Genomic DNA, 18,450 nt, shown 5'->3' with positions numbered 1-18,450 from the left:
AGATTATCTGCAAATGACTTGTGAAGGAATTAACATCAGCCTTACATTCTTTTACATGAGCCAAACCTACTCCTTTTATGTATTATTGAAGAGAATTGATTGAGCTCTGATATGGTAACAAATGATTTTATAAATACCTCTCTGGAGTTAATTCCCCATTGTGAGATACGCAGAGCACTTGGAGCTGATCGTGTGATTCTTTTCTTGAGAGCTCCAAGATTTCTCCAGCTTTTGTGGCAGGGCTGTTCAACAGTCCGTACTTCTGTATACGGAGGAGTTGGGAGTTACTACAAATCAAACAGCGATTGGGAATCGCAGCAGGCGCTCAAGAAATATGCTAAATCACAACTTCTAAACACGTGTTTGTACCTTCATAAAAAAGACAAATGTGTGTGTCAAGGGGAGGCGGGCGCCCTCCACACCCTCCTGCTTCGAGATCAGATTAACACCACCACTTGCAAGTGAGGTGCACGGGCTTCAGTTGTCACCTGCTTCACCAACACCTTTGGGTGGACGGTGGGTGGCAGGATGAGTGCCCGCGGCGCTGAGGGACGTGGGACAAGTTCAGCACAGCAGCCCCTGAGTCACATTTCTGCTTTTGGGCTGCTCCGCACAGCCGCGTGTCAGCTCCTGCCCCTCTGCTTGCACGCTCAGGACACAGCAGAGACTGCCTGAAGTGTTGGGTTTGTTAAATTATTGAAAGCATTTTCATCTGGTCAAAGAGTATGTGGCTTAGCGCGTTTAAGACATAACTAAATACATATATGAATATAAGAATAAAGCTTTTTTTCTTTTATACAAAATATACGCTTTTTATAAACAAGAACCTGGATTTTTTTTTAAATATAATAAATATTTTAGCATAGTTATACTGGCTCCATAAGTGCAATGAAAATGTTAGCCTTGGCATATCAATCGTGCTTTACAGATGACTGTAATTTCCTGAATGTCAAAACTCCAAATTTTTCTACTAAGCAAACTTTTCAGTGGCAAAATAGATTGCCTCCATAATATATCACTGTGTGCAGGAAAAAATGAAATCTTTATGTACTGTATTATGAATCAATGAGGCATTAAGATTCTTGGAAGGGTGAGTGGACTCTGGAAAATGAAAAACTGCCACTATTCCCTGTCTGTAAACCACTGCTTAAGGAGTGCAGGCTATCTTCTCTACCGCAAAAATATCAGTTACAAGTTGAAACCAATTCCTGCAACAGCGTTTAGATAGGGTAAATACTGTTGTAAATATCTGATTTTATAGCAACGTCCTGTGGTTATTCACCAGTTCTTTCTGCCTCCTTTTCTCTTTGGGAGGTGTGCTGTGCTTTTTTAGCTCTGCGAATGGGGAGGTGCTGTACCACACCTGGAAGGTGCTGTGTGCCACAGCTCCAGGAGATGTGAGCTCCTGGGGATGGCTCCTTGCATCAGGAGCAGGAAGGTACTACTGGTACTCTACGGGCTTCAGAGCTTGATTTTTGAAACAGCGTCACTCACACCTTGGCTTTTCCGCATCCTATTTTTTAAGGTATAGTCGCCCTTAGCAAGAAAGGCACTTTCCAAAGCCAGGACCTTGCATGCTTCCAAGGTTAGTTTCGCTCATACTACTGATGCTGCTCTACCACCTTCTCTCTCCTTTTCTTGGATTTGACCTCCCAGGTGCATCTTAGAAGCTTCGGCACCACTATCCTGATACTTCTATCTTATAATTATGCTAATGAGGTGGGAAGCTTTGCTGCTCTGGGTAGGTTGTGATGTGAGATGGATGTTTCCAAAGGGCAGTTTGGTCCTTTTCCAGGCAGGTGGGGTGGGTCCAGGCCCCTCTGCCCAACGTTTCCACCCTTCCCTATACCAGACTCTGGGGTGGAGGCGGTGGATCCAGGACTGGCTTTTGCGGCTGAGTCACTCTTCTGTTTGCCGAGTCTAAAAATGGAAACTTGCTTCTCTTTTTATGCACCACTTAAAAAAAAAAAAAACCTCTATAAGTAGAAAGGCCACTGTTTCTGCTGAATTGGTTGTGAGCAAGGGTAACCTGCAGAGATCTTAATAATACAGGCAATTATGAAATTAATACCACTCTGGCAAATCTGCAGGGCAGCTCTCCCCTCTGCAGGCGATGCTGTGGACAATTAGTTTGTGTGTAAGGGTAGCTGGGAGCATGCGTGTGGGGAGGCTGCCTATTTTTTATGTATTTAAAGCCTTACTTTCAGTGGTTTTGTGTGCATGTGCCATACCTGCACATATATGAACGTGTACCTCAAGCAGCAAAAAACAGTCTTCCCCTGTACCTGACATGCAGCTTCTTTGCAGTCTTTCCTATTTGATATCGGTTGTAATTTCCATTCCTGAGAAATCCAGCTCCTTTTTATGGGTTCCTCTGGCACTTTCCTCCTGCTGCCGTTACTGTGGGTAGGCTGTTGGCTTCCTACCCCCACCATTAGTGTTTCTAGACAAAACATCTCTGTGATTCATTGGGTGCTGATAGGAGTGAAAACATAATGATTACTTAGAGGAAATGTAAATTTACATTCGCTAACGGCTTTAATTCACAGTTCTGAAATACTTATCTCCTTTCCTCCCAGGCCTTGTTTGGAGCTAATGCATGGTACGATTCTCTAGTGCCGTCCTGAGACCCGGAGTAAAGGAATATAGTCCTTGTGCATATGGTTTTGCAGACTAGCATGGAGAAAAGTGTTTCTTCTCCTCCTGTCTCTCCCCATAATCTTTATACTTCACTTCTCTAATGGAGAAGTCATTTGTTCATCTAAATTTTGCTGTGCTTAGGATTTTGGATAAGGTGGAGCTGGAAGTTCAGATTAGTAGAAATGATTGAATGAAGAGAGGTCTTGTAGGAACAAGTAAGTCCCAGCCCTGGGTCTGTTTGCTCAGCAGGAGCTGCACTGGGTTCCTTGGGGAGAGGACGTGGGGAGCAGACCTGCTCTGTGCTCACCTCCTTGCAAGTGCAGCAACTGCAGCAGAGGAGGACCTAGTGTGGGTGGCCAGGCTGCAGATTGTGGGAATGGAGGCAGCCAGGCCAGCCTCCGTGGGTCACCGGGTGTGAGAACTTGCCTCTGAACATCCCAGGAAGCACAACAGCCTCCCTTGCTCTTCTCCCGCTCTGAGATGGGACCCGTTGCCCTTGTCTGTGGGGCTGGGAGCAGGGAGAGGAGCACTGCCAGAAGCCCACAGGTGATTCTTCTTGGTTGCTGCCGTTGCCATCCACATCACTGCTGTGAAGCATCTGGGACCGATACGGAGTAGATGCAAACATTTGATTCCTGGCGCTGCATCACTGAGCTTGCCAAATATTTTGGCCTCATCTCTGCAAGCTCTGCTGCTGAAACAGCTCTCGGCAGGAAAAAGGTATTCCCATTTTGAAGGGGTTTTCCAGGCTTGCATGGTTAAGGCAGGAGAGGTTGTTGCTGGGATGCTAACTCCTCTCCTTTTAATTTTGTCTGGGGGTGACAAAGTTTGTTAAGGATCAGGATGAGTCACAGTAGAGCATTTTTCCTCTCTCTGAGTGATCTCCAAACAGACAAATAAGGCAGCAGGGGTATTTCTCTTGGAGAAACAATTTGCAGTATTAGCAAATCAAATTCTCAGTGGGCCACTCTTGATGGGAATTAACCTCACCTACTGGGAGCGAAGCACTCTTGGTGCTTGGCATGGTGTAATTGAGTTTGACTTCTTGTATAGACATGATGGGCATGATTGATCGGTGGGGAGACCCTCTGCCAAAGGTTAAAATCCATCGGCAGCTACAGAGTCATGTGGGGGTGGTTTCTAAGAGCAAAGCAAGAAATGTGAGACTCACACCATTCACGTTACTGACCTTCCATCATTTCCATGACTTTGCTGTCAAATTATTCCGAGTGGAGACATTTCATGAGCACTGTGGGGTGGTGGAGGAGCACAGGAGCGTTCCTGCAGGAGACTTTCAGTTCACTGCTGGGAGCGGTGGTGGAGATGGGGATGGGATCCTGGACCAATATACAGGACCACCCTGCAGGAGCATCTTCTTCTGGTCAGATGAGCTGTGTGAGAGAAGTTGCCAACTCAAAAAAAGCCCAGATTGCACACCTTTTAAAAGGAGTATGCAACTACTCTTATAAATGAGCTCAGTGATTTTTATTCAGAGGCGTGAGCAGTTTATGGGGAGGATGGGAAGGACGCTGATTGTCCTTGTGCTGCTTGCCGGTTCTGGTGATTGTGCATTGTTTCTGGTGCCGAAGCACCACCCCTATGATTATTTTTCTTTTTCAGTAGCTCAGTCCTTAATCCTTTGCATTATATCCAGAATCTCTGCCGCAGCGGTTTGTTTAATTTTATTTGCTTTTCTGCTGGACATGGTACATATCTGATCTGTTCCTTTGGCCTTGCCCCTTCAGAGGAAACTTGCCTTTCAAAATGTTCATCTGAGGTATGGCTTGGTTTCACGCTGCCCTGCTGAGGTACCACAAAGTCCATAGACTGGGGGGAAAAAAATCCCCCAGGATAGGAAACTTTCCCAAATTTTCCTTCCTTCCCCATCTCCGCCCAACAAAATGGAGACACTTGTGTAGAATTGCCTCCTATTCATTGCACAAACCCATCTGCATCTCCACACCAACCCAGCCAGGCTTGCCATCTGGATGAGCTTGACCTAGATACAAATCAGTGTGCGTGAGCCAGCTTAAAGAGTAGTCTTAGTTTTGCTGGGTGAATGGAACTGCCCCAGCATGTTCCCTGGAAAGCATAGCTATTGTTCTTCTGCTGGGAAGAGACAACTCGTTGCAGGGACGTGTCTGCAGGGAGCCATTGGAGTTTGCATTAGGCTTAGGCTTAGGTTTAAGGTTAGGGTCAAACTTAGGGTTAGTGTTAAGAGTTGGAGTTGTCCCACCAAGAGTTGGCCGCGAAGAGCTGGCCACAGAGAGTTGCTGTAGACTCTCCCTGTGCTAAATCTGTGTTTTCCTGGATTGCTTGGCCCCGGGCACAGTCAGAGGAGGAGGTAGGGTTGTTCGTGGGGCTGTAGTGCTCCCTGTACAAAGGCTATAGGTTTCTCCCCCTCTCTAGCCTACAAAGTCCTTCTTGCTACAGCCTCCTTTATCAGCAGAAATGGGGAAAGGTCACTCAGTCCCTCACCTACTGATCCATACGCTAATGGATGTAATGGTGAGTGGATATTTAGCTTTCAGCTCCCCTCTCCAGCTGCTGACCTCATAGCTCCATCAAGACAGGCTCAGGTTTCTAAGCTGAAGGCATGGCAGCTGCCAGCACCTGACCTCCAGCCTCCCTCTGCCTCAACGAGCAATTAAACAGCCTCTGTCCTCTGGTAGGGATCGATAGTCCTTGGCCTTGGCACTAGTGGAAGTCTTGACCCGAAGGGACTTGGACACGCTGAGCTGCAGCCAGCCCTAGTTGTGGTCCTTATGGAAAAGGCACCTGTTGGGACCCCACAGCAGTTGCTTAAAGCCTCTCTGTCAGGGTTAGAGTGCCCTGGGAGCAAGTGCGGTGATTTCTGGTGAGCCCTGTGTCGCTGCCACACATCCCTCTGCTCTCTGATCCTTAGGATTGATGCTGATCTGCTGATGGTCCATTTTGCCAGGCCTCTTGTGGTCTAGGAGGCAAGGGAGCTGTGAGCCTTTCCCTCACTCTCCATCCTCAGTTTTGCCTTAACTCCTTTCTCTCTACATCGCCTGGGCTGTTGGCGCTTTACAGTCCTGGTTTGCACAGCCGGGGCAATTGGGTTGGGATGAGATATACTCTTACTTTGGGAGGTTCTGACCCATTTTGATGCTTGAGGAAAGTCACCTCTTCCTCGCCTCGTTTCGGCAGAGCAGCTCTGCACATGATGAGCTTCCTGAGCGCCACAGCTTGGGGGTCTGCGTGTCCCTTCGCTGGCAGCTCTTCTGGGCTCTGAAGCCTCTGGCTTTACTCAGTGCTGTCATCCCCTAGGGTTTCACACCTCCTTACTTTCACTTCAATTTATTATTTTTTCTTTAATATTGCTTTTAGAAGCTTGCTACAAGGATGCTTTTAAAAAAACGATCGTTAGTTTGGCAAAAAGGACTCTCATTCAGCCCCTGTGCTGGGCAGAGATGGGGAAGGGGCTGGCACGGGTGTACTATGTGACCAGAGACTTACCTTTTAAAGCAAGTAGATGGCTCAGTCTCAATAAAACCCTCAGAGAAATTCATGGAGGTATTCAAGGTTTCACTTTGCTTTGTATTTTCTCCAGGGGCTGTGCAGAAAGGAGAGAGGGGGTTGCTTTAGGCTGAGGAACTGGGCAGCTAAAAGCGGGTCCGCTGGCAGCACACATTTCTTGCTCCCTTTCAACAAAAAACATTTTATCTTAGCAGAAGTCATCTCATGGCAAAAATATGTCAGGCAGTGGCTTGCACTGTGCCCCCGACCTGGTATGCGTTGCTCCTGCGTGGGTTCCCTGGGATGCTGATGTGGGGCGGCAGTGCCCGTGCAGGAGCAGGAGGAGTGAGCATCTTCATGACCATGCAGGTTGTTCAAGTGCCCTGGCAATGGCTGTGGGACATTCTCACGGCAGCGCCACCGCCCCCGAGATGGTGACCATGCTGGGTCAGTCAGAGCACTGCAGTTCTCGCCATGCGGCTTTCCTGGCACCACTGATGCTGGGATGGTGTGGTAGCTGCTGTGCCACAAAAATACAGCGTGAGGGCTGGCATTGTTGCGTCTCTGGGGAGGCCAAGCACACATCTCTCTCCATCCCTGCCTTCCACCCTGCCTGCTTCTGCTTTTTTCCTGTTTTTCGTGTCCTACACGTGGGCAGAAGTGTCGTAGTGCCAAGAAAGCCCAACTTTCACACCCTGGTGGATGATGCAAGCTGTTAGCTGGGTGTTTATCTGAGGGGAACCTCTGACCTTTCCTGAGCTCTTCTGTGGTAATGGATCATGCATAAATAATTCACGGCTCCCAAAAACGCTCTGGGCTTCAACCTTGCAGTGACATGATAAGCCGGGGTGGGTGATGCAGCACGGGAAGCAAACTCAGCACTGTCAAACTGTTCTGTCCCCGTGTTCCTTGGAGAAATAGCTGCATGCAGGGAGATACCAAGAGCAAGTGACTGTCACGCGATCACACGTTCCTGTTGGCTCTGGGGTCAACCTAGTTTTTGAGTTGCCTGCAAGATACTTTTGTTCTCTGCTTCAGAGACATCCTGCTCAACTTTATCAGAAAAGCCGTGTTTCTGTTGAGTGCACCTTTTTAAATCAGAGGGATGATTCACAGTAAAGTTTGAGCTCTACCTGCAAACCTGTTTTCTTAGGCTCTGAAGCACAAGCTTCAAGGAATGGGCAAGAGCTCAACACCCCTTTGTTAAGGCAGCAGAAAGAACAAGCTGGTTATGTACAGAGCTAAAAATAATTGCAAAGCTTTGAGTCTTCCTCCCAGCTGCAGCAGAAGGATGCTCTAAGCACTGATGGCCGAATCCATCTCTGGCACGGCTCTGAGTTGACAACACATTAAAGCTTTTGTTACATTTTGAAGCTCAGTTCAGATAAACGCATAGCAGTGTGGCTGCTTTTCTGGAGCTGATGTGATTTCTAACTTGGATGAGAGTGGCTTGGGGCAAACCCAAAAGCTGGTGTTCCCCAAAGGGATGGCACTTTTTTCGGTAGAGCTTTAACGGGGAAACTTAAGAAGTGGAGAAATGCACAAAATAGCTGAGATTGGTGCAGCAGCTGACAAAGCATCTCTGTAAGTCATATCGTGAAAGCGGGATTCATCTGTGACGTAAGGACGTGGTATACATAGACATGAGCCTATTTGCTGGGAGCCCTGCTCAGGCCAGTTGGAGTATGGTCTCTGTCTGGGGCATTCCATAAGCAGCCCTGCCAATGGGCTGCCTTCCCGAGCGTGGGGTGCTGGAGGGAGCCCAGACACCTTCACACTCACTGCAGAGTCCAGTGAGCATCTTTACTTGGCCTCCTTTCCCTGATCTCCCTTGACTGCAGCATTTTCCCCTGACAGGCACTAATGGACATATCTGCCTGGATGAGGCTGCTGGCCACCTGGGGTGATGGTGATCCATTATGACGCTGTTTCTTCTGCCAACATACAAGTTTTTATTCATTCTTTTGTTTTTACAACAGCAGCCAAGGGAGGCGCTTTGTCACTGCCTGTGACCAAGGAGCGCAAAGGGAGAGCGGCTGGAGAGTTTGAGCTATGATAAAATGCTCACCGTATTGATCTTGGCTCAGGATTTGTTTCTTTTCTTGCATTAACTCCCCATCGATTACTGTGACGACCTTAAAGCATATGGTTTTGTTGGCCTTCTCCCTTAGCCATGTGCCCACACCCTACTCCCCTCCCAGCCTTGTCGAACTGCTGATGGGCCAGGTTGTGCAAGGTGCTCTGGGGTAAACGGAGCTTTGCTTTTGCCTCCTCCCTCAGCAGAGGCTCGTGCTTTGTGTTTGTTGCTAGAGGTTAGCATTACATGGCACTAAGTTGTTACTGCTTGAGGGTCAGGTTTTTGGTTTAGTACCCAGTAAACTGGACCCAAGGGCAATGAATCCTGGCAGGAGCTAAAGAAGGGGCTTGAGTGTGGCCCAGAGCTGCTCGCTTTCCCGGTGTCGGGGATCACAGGCGTGACCAGGGGCAGCTCCTACTAGTCAGAGTGGCTGGTTGGGGTGACAGTGCTTCTGGAAAGCCCCTTCCCTTTGTCAGGTTGGGTTCTGCAGCGCTGCCAGAGACCTGCTGAGATGACACAGAGTGAAACTCTTCCTACCTTTGCAAGGGACAATGTGGTGTTGGTGGCTGCTGCAGTTGAGCAGCATGAAAGTCAGCTTCATCCTTGCTCCCTCTTAACTCCAGCTCTCACTGTGAAAATGTTTAAGGGCACTTTTGGGAAAAAGTAACTTCCTTGGGATCATGGTGGAGGCTTGGGCTCCCTCCCCCTGTGTGAACCTGTGTCCAAAGCCCTCGGAGCCAGAGGGGTGGCAGCAGTGCCAGGATGAGCGTGAGGATGGGGGTCATGCTGATTGCAGTGTCGCAGCTCTCCGAGCAGGAGGTGCCATTGTGTCCGGCCACTGATACTCTACTGAGCTCCTTGGCTTTATTTGATTTTGCAAATTTATTGTACTTCATTTAATCATTTATGAGCTTGGATGCTCTAAGTGGGAAGAGGAATGGTGATTCTCCAGGCTTCCTCTCCCCTGTACTGTTGGATGCTTTCCCTGCCTGTGATTAGCTTTTTAGTCCACCCAGAGACAATTCTCTGTAAAACATTGACATCTAGTGGCTTTTCTGCCAAAGGAAACCAGAGGGAACAAAAGATTGGCTGCAGGGTGGCCAGTCATAATGCCACTCGGGAAAGCAAATGAACGTCCCTTCTCCTCCTTAAGCAGCACTGAGGACATGGTGATTGCACTCTGGGGGCTCACACGCTCCTCAGTGTCCTGTCCCAAAAGAGTGGCCTTCCCTGGCAGGGGAATTTGCCTATTGAGCTGTTCTAATTCCATTTACTTAAGCAGATCGCTCGTATCCAGACAGCGTAACTCTGGCATTATCGCTGAGGTCGTGGTCATTTGAAAGGAGGTGCAAAGAGCTCGGTCTGTATGGCTTCAGGCTGCCAGTGGTGGAAGACACAGTGTTTGAAAGCGGATATTAATGTGTGACCCAGAGTCATCTCCTAGTGGGATGCATAAGGTTGAGCTTGCAGCTTTTCCAGCTGGCAGTCTAGTGGGGTTCCCTGCAGCAGCACGTCCCCCGCATGTGCCACCCCCCTGTTGCTCTGAACCAAAGCCAGCAGCTCCCTTGGAAATGTTTTCTCTTACAAAATGCTGTAATGCATCCTTTAATTTCCTGTTATTCACTGTCTCTCATCATTGCAGTCCGGTATGAGGAGGATAAAATGGGATTTGCATGGGCTTTTCCCAGATCCCTCATTTCAGTGCTAGTGGGTTGGGGCTTCTGAGCATATCCCGTATCTGGGCTGTGGAAGGAAATGTGGGAAATCTCTTTGTCGCAGGCGTAACGCTGCGCTGGGGCTCACACAGCTGAGACCCACGGCTGCCCACCTGGAAAGGTAGCACGAGCAGCTTTTGCAGACCACGTAAACTTGTCAGTCCAGCTCTGTTGTACAAGGAAATTAAAGATAAAAAACCAAAACAGAGCTATCTGTGCCCTCCTTGGGCTGAGGCTTCCGCCCTGGGAGGGTGAATTATTCTCCCAGGGTCTGGGAAGAGCATCAGTTGAGGCACCATCAGGAGCGCGTTGCCACATGGACAGCCACATACAGGGTAATTTGGGGGTCCCTTCCACTTCTGTAAAGGCAAAACTTGGTAGCTATGACCCTTCCCGCTGTCCCCAGAGAGTTTGTTTAGCTGCCTTTCACCCCGGAGAGATGAGCGTGCAGAGGAGCACTCTGTAGCCGGGCTCCTGAAAGCCTCCTAAGTGCATCTCTGAGTTTGTATTGATTTTGAACTTTAATGCACTGTGTGCTGAGGTGCATGGGACTAAACACTCTGCCTTCCTCTCCCCTTGGCAGGAATTTTTACTACATCACCATTCTGCGTGACCCTGTCTCCCGCTACCTGAGCGAATGGCGCCACGTCCAGCGAGGAGCGACGTGGAAGGCGTCCCTGCATGTCTGTGATGGCCGGTCCCCAACTACTGAGGAGCTGCCCAGCTGCTACACCGGGGACGACTGGTCAGGCTGTTCCCTGCAGGAGTTCATGGATTGCCCCTACAACCTCGCCAACAACCGCCAGGTCCGCATGCTCTCAGACCTCAGCCTGGTGGGATGCTACAACCTGTCGGTCATGCCCGAGGAGCAGAGAAATAAGGTTCTGCTAGACAGTGCCAAGGAGAACCTGAAGCGGATGGCCTTCTTCGGCCTGACCGAGTTTCAGCGAAAGACTCAATATCTCTTTGAGAAGACTTTCAACATGAACTTCATCTCGCCGTTCACGCAGTACAATAGCACAAGGGCCTCCAGCGTGGAGATAGACGAGCAGACTCAGCAGCGTATCGAGGCCCTCAATTTTTTAGACATGGAATTGTACGATTATGCAAAAGACCTGTTCTTGCAGCGGTACCAGTACATGCGGCAGAAAGAGCACCAAGAAGCGCGAAGGAAACGCCAGGAGCAGCGCAAGATCCTGAGGGCGAAGCAAGCGCGTCTGAGAGAGCAGGGAGACAACAGCTCCAGCACTGACTACATAGGGAACGTGGAGCGGTGGCGGCGGTAGGGGCAGGGGGGCTCCTCCGTGACTGTGAAAGCAAAGCAGAACCCAACCCAACCCAGAAATCGGAGACGATGGAGCAGTCCAGACAAATTACGCTTCTCAAGGGTTTGAAATAAAAGAGGTTAAAATGTTGCCTTTGCAGTTGCCTTTGCAGTAAATGTTGTACTGTACGTGGAACACTTAATCTTAGCGTGTAATTAAATTGTCCTTTTTAGGTTTGTTGGATTATTTATGAAATACAGGAGCCAAGTAGGCTCATCGGAAATGGTTGCTTGGACGTTTATTTAAAAGAAAGGGAAAAGAAATCTTTAAATTAGTTATAAGTACAAAATGAGATGCTGGAAAGTGCTTATGATGCTCGGCTGAAATCTATCTGGGAAGCAAACTCATTTCCTAATAATGAGCATTTAGCATACTCTCACAATACAGTATATGAGCTAAACCTTTTCCCTTTGATTTTATCTTAATTTTATTTTAATAATGTGTTTTCAAGGGCACCGACTGCTTATGATATTTACCAAGTTAATGAATGGACGACGAAGGGAACAATAAAGGTCTAGAAAAAATATTGACTAGTTTTATGTATAATATTGGCTTTTAAAGGGAATAGAGGTAATTTCTCTAGTTATATAAATATTTAAAATTTTAAACTTTTTCTACCTACTGCTGTTTAGAGTTTTAAGCTTAGTCTATCTCATATTAAAGAAAAAGGAAAAAAAAAAAAAAGACATACATACTTTTCTGAACTTAATGCCAATATTAAAGACACTGTTTCCAGAATTTTTCAGGGCAGTATGATTTTAAATGTTCTGGAAAAGTTAGCACATCTTCATGTTTCATAAAGCCTTTTCCAAATTATGATCTTGTGACAGTGTCTGATTTTAAGTCTTTCTTACCCATTAGAATACTTAATGCAGAATTTATCATTCCTTAATAATTGGTGGTATAAACTAGATAAAATTATGTTGCAGATATTTGTGTAGTGTCTTTAAAAAGTCATAAAACTCTCTAATCCCAGCAATATTATGAAGAGAATTGTTCAATGGAAGAAGTAGATTTACACTTGAATTAGGATTTGCTTCCAGTAAATCTTTGCTACACCAGATAAGACCAGGGCTTTTTTTTTTTTCTCTCCTATGCTCTTGAGCCCTTCTTAGCGATGACGACTGAGCAACGACTGAAAAAGATGGAAACAAATCTTACCATAGCCATAGTTGTACAGGTCGAGAAGGCTGCATGATGCACGGGGACACGGCAGTGCGCTCCCAAGCAGGCTCTGCTGGGCACAGGCTGCGGAGCCGGAGCTGGACCAGGCTCACCTACAGCCCCTCAGCTTGGGGAGAGCAGACAGGGCAGGGGATGCGAGGGGCTTCTATAAATCTCTATGCAAAAAAATAAAAAAAAAAAAAAACCTCTGCAAGGCTTGGGCTATACATTCAGCAAGTTCAGAAATTCTGTATGTAGCCTGCGGCGCTCCCGGGCTTGGCACTAAATGGTGATCTCGGGGCGAGTGCGCGGCGACGGAGGCACCCGAAAAGGATGCTCTTTGTCCCGATGCACACGACGCTTACAAGGCTCACTTGCACTATTGCCTTTCGCCTGTAATATTCTATACACAGAGAGGGCAGGGGGACATTAAATGGGGCAGGAGGCTTTAAAAACATCTTAGGGCTCCATGCCCGAGTTATGTGAAGGCTATTTTACATCTGATTACAACCTGGGGGGCAGCCGACCTGCCTGAGGGAAGCGGAGAGCAAAGCAGCAGCAAACCAATACCCTGCGTAGCAGCTTGGAAAAGCGAATGACTTCATGTGCAGCAATTTTTTTTTTAACGAGAACTGCCGTTGCCAATATGATGTCTCAGTTGTATTTTGGTTTTTATGGGGGAAAATAAAAGTGCTGAAAGGCACTGCTGTTAACAGGACTTGCCCGTGGGTGAGCTGGAGGGCCTGTTGCAGAGGGTGCATTTTGTTTCTATGCTGTGGTGTGCATGGTTTACAGAGACTAGTTGCATTTTCTTTGTGTATACTGTTTATTGTATATAAGGGATGTACGAATATAAGGATACAATTTTGTCATAACCATATCAAATTCTACTGATTTCCACTGTAGGCGCTGTCTTATTGTGTAGATTTACAGGCCGATCCACTGACTTCGATTGTGTAATTTAACAATAGAACTGATAAATAAAATTTAACTACAGTCTTCTGATTTTCATGTGATAATTTCTTCAGCTGACAAGATGTTGGGAATTACACTGTTCAGAATGAACAGTAATTTTGACATGAATGAAGAAGCAATTGGCAGGCAAGTGTACGAGTTTAGAATCCCAGCTTTTCTGAAGCGTATTTAAACTACAGCTTTCAAGGGCAAAGCCACATTAGACTTTCCCTGGTTCAGGGGTTTCTGCAGAGGTACTCAGAAAAACAAACTGACGTTTCTGGTGATTTTAAATGTGATTGTCAATGATATGCAGCTTCATCAAGGGATTGATCCTGTGTGTATTTGTGCATGCGTATGATTATTTTTTGTCCTTTGTGCAATACCCAGCATTTTTGCTCCAGCTGGCTGCAGAGGATGCTGTCTAACTGCTGCCTTTCAGTGTATCCTGCTGAATCCCTTCTGGAGACATTTTAAAACACACAAAAAAAAAGCTAAACCAGAGTTAGATGCAAAATCAGGTAAGAATGAACTGAGCATAATGCCCTGATCGACTAGAAAAGATACTTTTGGATATGGTTGGACTCGATGATCCGATGGGTCTTTTCCAACCTGGTGATTCTATGATTTTTGTATGATTTGAATCGAGTTGTTTTTCTGTTGGTGTGGCTGTAAAAAGATCAGCAGGCTTGCAGGACTTGTGATGAAGTGGGAGACCCAGAGGTGTCCGTAGGAGACCTTGCCTTGACCTAGTTGAATTCCTCAGTGAGCACAGAGTTGCCTCTCCTCTTGCAAGTACCTGCAGGGGCATCTTATCTCTGCAAGGCTTTTTTAGTCATGGGAAGCAGGGAATGGAGGGATCTGCCAGTGAATCTGCATTTGACTGACGTGACTTTATATATAGGTCTATTAGCACACTGAGGAAGCTGCCGGTGAAGCTGCTAATGGGATAGAGGTCGTGCAAGGTGCCTCCCTGCAACTGAAAAAGCACCCGGTAGCGAAGTCTGGTGTCAAAGCAATTGGTGTTGCCTTTTGAGAGGAGTACTTTGGCAGCTGAGAAGATTCTTTCCCTGCATGAGAGGAAGGATAGAGGAGGGTGGGATGTGTTCGTACAGACCAACTTCACTTCAGAGGCTGAGGAGCTACAGCAGTAAATCGAGTAGCACTCAAACCCGGTAAGTTTTGAAAACCCTGGACACATGTTAAGAAAACCCTTCTGAGCACCACAATGTCTCCTAACTTTGATGCTGGGGATGTCAGCATCAGCCTCGGGCTGTTGGTGTGAAGCCAGGGGCTGTTTTGGCGATGGAGATAGTAGCAGGAATATGTCATGCTAAGAGGAACAGGTTGGTTCATTTCACCCTCCAAAAGATTGGAAAGTCGATAGCTGTGAAACCTGCATGGCCTTGCAAAGTGCCGTATCTTGGGCTGATGTTTTGGGACTAAAGCTTGCCTAAAGGGTTTCTGGTATGCAAGGGTTGTTGGAAGGGAACTACTCAGTTGATTTTTGTCGATGAACTTTGCAACTTCTTTATATAATACATGATATATTTTAGTATGCGTTAATGCATTTGCTTCCAATTATGTCATTTTTGAGTAAAAATGAACTAATGGGTCTGATTTTTTTTATGTGATTTTTAAAATTCGCACATTACCCAGAATGATCAGAGCTGTGAATAAGACCTGAGAGATACCGGTGCAATTGATGTTCCAGCTCATGAAATCACTGAGGAAAGGAGAAGAAAAACTGATAGGTTTCCTCTCTTAAATTTCAGCCAGAAATACGAGATAACTGAGGGAACCTGTCAAACCCATGCAAGCTTTCAGCTGCTGACCCAGCCTGCCTGGCTGGCCCATGCACTCCCAGGGAGGCACAGAGAGCAGCTGCACGTGGAGAGGTTAGCTTTACCAAGGCATCTTCTGGAGGAGGAATGTTTTCCAAGCAGATTATTCCTGTTCTTAAAGCATTTAGGTGGAGCTAGGGAAGGTTTGGTTGTTGCTGGACCCTGCTGGGGTGACAGCGCGAGGGAGGAGAAAGAGCAGAGGGTCCTTCCCACCCCATGTCGGAATTGGGGGTGTTGGGATTGGGGGGGGTTTGGATCTCCTGCCTCCAAGGTGGATGAAGCAATGACAAACCAAGTCACGATCCAAACAAAGGTGGGATCTGGGCTCTGGAGGCAGCCAGCACCATCTGTCCCTTCCACCCTGCTGCCAGCCGCGGCTCCTGCACGGCGGGGAGGAACAGCCGGCACGAAACCTTCCTGAGCAAATAGCACAACATCTGAACTCTTACCTATGAAATTCAATTCTGGATTTCCTAAAGCAATCTCCCTGTTCCACCAGCCTCATCAGGGAAGAGTGTAATTTCATTTAATCCATTTCTTGAGTTCAGAGTCAACTGCGTTGCCATCATGCTAATGTCTCTGCTCTGCTATCTCTAGAGACAGAGTGACGAGTTTAGACCTGAAATCAAATTTGGCTCTAAGCTTCGAGAGGATCTATCAGCCAAATTACCCACAGCCTCTACCCAGAAGCTTTGTCATGCAGTTTAGCTCTACAAGGATGCATTAGGCCAGGTAGGTGAGGTTATATTGCTTTTTTGTTTTGGAAGCAATGAAATGCTGAAACAATATATATGCAAAGCAATCAAAGTATCTTTAGTGAGGACTGAGTGTTTATTTTCAGGACAGTATGACTGCCACCTTTTGGTACTCGCAGCTTTCTGAAGTTGTATCTTCCCTTCTTTGACTGAAAATAAGATTTTTCAGTTGCAAGGATGTTCGCAAGCAGTTGTTGACATGAACCTTTACGTAAACTATATGAACTATAAATGCTAGAGGCTTACGTCAAGTTTATGTATTTTATGTATAGTGAAAAGAGATGAGTTCAAGGGGTTTTTAAGCCAAATGAAAGGTGAGATTTCAGAAAAGCTCTCTGTTTTGATGTTCTCGGCTCACATCTATTGTTGTTCCTCTTTGAAATTATGCTCTTTTAAATACTGTTTTTACTAAAGGCAATCTGTTACGAGTTCAGATGATCTGTGAGTGAAATTTAACCTTTGATTTCAGGTCAAATGGTTTAGCCTGACCCAAGATGGTAACGTGACGTTTTCCTTTAAATAAGCCATTACAAATACAAGCTGATTTTTGGGGGGTGGGCTGCAGCGTGGCGTGAGCCCTAGAGCAGAGTTTCCCAAGGAAGGAAGGATGCTCAGGCTTTTCCAGTGTGGTCTCCACAGCAGAAACTGCTGCTCTGGAGCAGCGAGGGGACGAAGAGCCTCAAGGGGTCTCTCTCCCCCTTTGCAATCGGTATAGCGACATCTCTGTAATGTTATTAATAGTAGGTGGAGCGCATGGAAAGTATCATATTGCGCAATAAAAGCAGGTGGATGGGGGGTTACACCGCGTGGGAGATGTGTGCTCCACAGGGGGATACTGGGAATTTCCCCTCTGGGCACGGCAAGCTGGGAAGCGTATTAATAGACATCATTACATTAGAATAATTGCTGTGGAATCAGCAAGCGCGTACATAATCTTTAATGCCTGGGAAATCTCACACAGTTTCAAAATAATTAAAAGTGGAATTAATCTAGATGCCAGACAACGCCTGCCTAATTACTAATGAATAGAGCTGTCTGAATGGCTGCAGCACCCTCAGCAGCATCAGCTGCTCCCGAACTTTGAAGTCAATCCCCTATTAACACACAGCGGGGCAGGGGTCCCTCTGCACAGGCTGTGACTGTGATCAGGGCCAGCTCCTGCGCAGGTAGGAGCCCACTTAGCTGCAGCACCTGCCAGGGATGCTCTGGGGAGATGCTGCTGCAGGACTGGGGATGTGGGGGGCCTCGGGCAGAGGGCTCAGGGACCACCCCATCCCGCTTGGTTGTGGCAATGTGCTCTGCGTGTGGTAGGACAGCCTCACGGCAGAGATTTCAGGGTAAAGGGGTTCAGAAAGTGCTTATGTGGCCAGGGGAAAAGAGAAACCTCAGCTGGGCAGGGGTCGCCAGCACCTCCAAGCAGCAGGACTAATGGGAAAAAGCACCCATTGGGAAGATGATCCATCCTCACACTTTGAGCAGTACTGTTTCCATAGAATAGTAGAATCACCAGGTTGGAAAAGACCCACCGGGTCAATTTTTTCCTAATGTCCAGCCTAAACCTCCCCTGGCGGGAGGTTTTGCAGACCTGACTTTAATATCTCATCTTTTGATTCCTTTCAAAAATAAATCACCAGCACAGGGAAGAGTCTGGAGCCTTCTAGAGCCCCTACATCCCAAATAAGCATCCCCTTCACCGAGCAGTGCACAAACCCAAAATCAATGCAGCTTTTGCTGCTGCAGTGTTGTGGCAATACTCGCTGTGGCAGCAGGGATTTGCTGCAGCTTCTCCACTCCAGCAGCCCGTGCAATTGCTGCATCAAACAGCCGTGCACCAGCCCACGCCACCAACTCACAGCCCCAGCCGCAGCAGAGCAAGACCCCGCTGTGGTGCTGCTCTCGGGAGCGTTGCAGCCAGGCTGGCTGTTCCTGGTGGCTGCACACGTCTCGTGGGCCAAGCACGGAGCTCTCCTCCCTCTGGGCAGCTTCATGGTTGTACGGGGCTGAAAATATATGAAGAGCTAAAATCCTCCCTGCAGGGTATGTGCTGCGATGCACATGGCAGCCGAATCCTGGAGATCCTGCAGCACTGACTGTGTGTCAGGGTTGGGATGGCTGTGCTGCCCTCAGGTAGGAGCCACCACGTACCAATTGTCCCCATGTACCGATCGTCCCCACGTGCCACTGCCTGGTGCCCAGCGTGCCCCCCAGTTCTGCCCCCCAGTGCTGTGTGCAGAGACCAGCTGCAGATTGACAGTCATTACTGGGATTTTTGTGTCCCCTGGAGAACTGCCACGCCTGGAATAACTCCTACAGCTTGAGTTAAAGGACAACGTTAGAAATTCCCCTTTCCTCTGTACCCCAGGCTATGGGTATTTCAATGTTGAGGGAATAACCTGAGCTGCTGCTGGGAAGTGCATTGGCTGCTGCCATTGCCCTGTTTGTTCTTATCCTTAGATGTTTTTTAAGGGCATGTGTTTATTTTGATTTGGTAGAAAA

The 18,450-nt window shown here is 47.5% G+C and overlaps 1 protein-coding gene across 1 annotated transcript in view; it reads left to right on the top strand.

The window, feature by feature from the left end:
- Positions 1–12,208, top strand: part of HS6ST2 (heparan sulfate 6-O-sulfotransferase 2) — a 129,011-nt gene extending 116,803 nt beyond the window's left edge. Inside the window, exon 2 of the mRNA XM_069867322.1 lies at positions 10,496–12,208. Coding sequence (XP_069723423.1) covers positions 10,496–11,198 — 703 coding nt within the window. The 3' untranslated portion in view covers positions 11,199–12,208. The remainder of the gene's footprint in view (positions 1–10,495) is intronic.
- Positions 12,209–18,450: the final 6,242 nt, after the last annotated feature.

This window comes from Phaenicophaeus curvirostris, chromosome 13, assembly GCF_032191515.1.
Source record: "Phaenicophaeus curvirostris isolate KB17595 chromosome 13, BPBGC_Pcur_1.0, whole genome shotgun sequence".
Taxonomy (NCBI): Eukaryota; Metazoa; Chordata; class Aves; order Cuculiformes; family Cuculidae; genus Phaenicophaeus; species Phaenicophaeus curvirostris.
The sequence above is the reverse complement of the archived record's forward strand: the minus strand, read 5'-3'. Positions and strand labels throughout refer to the sequence as shown.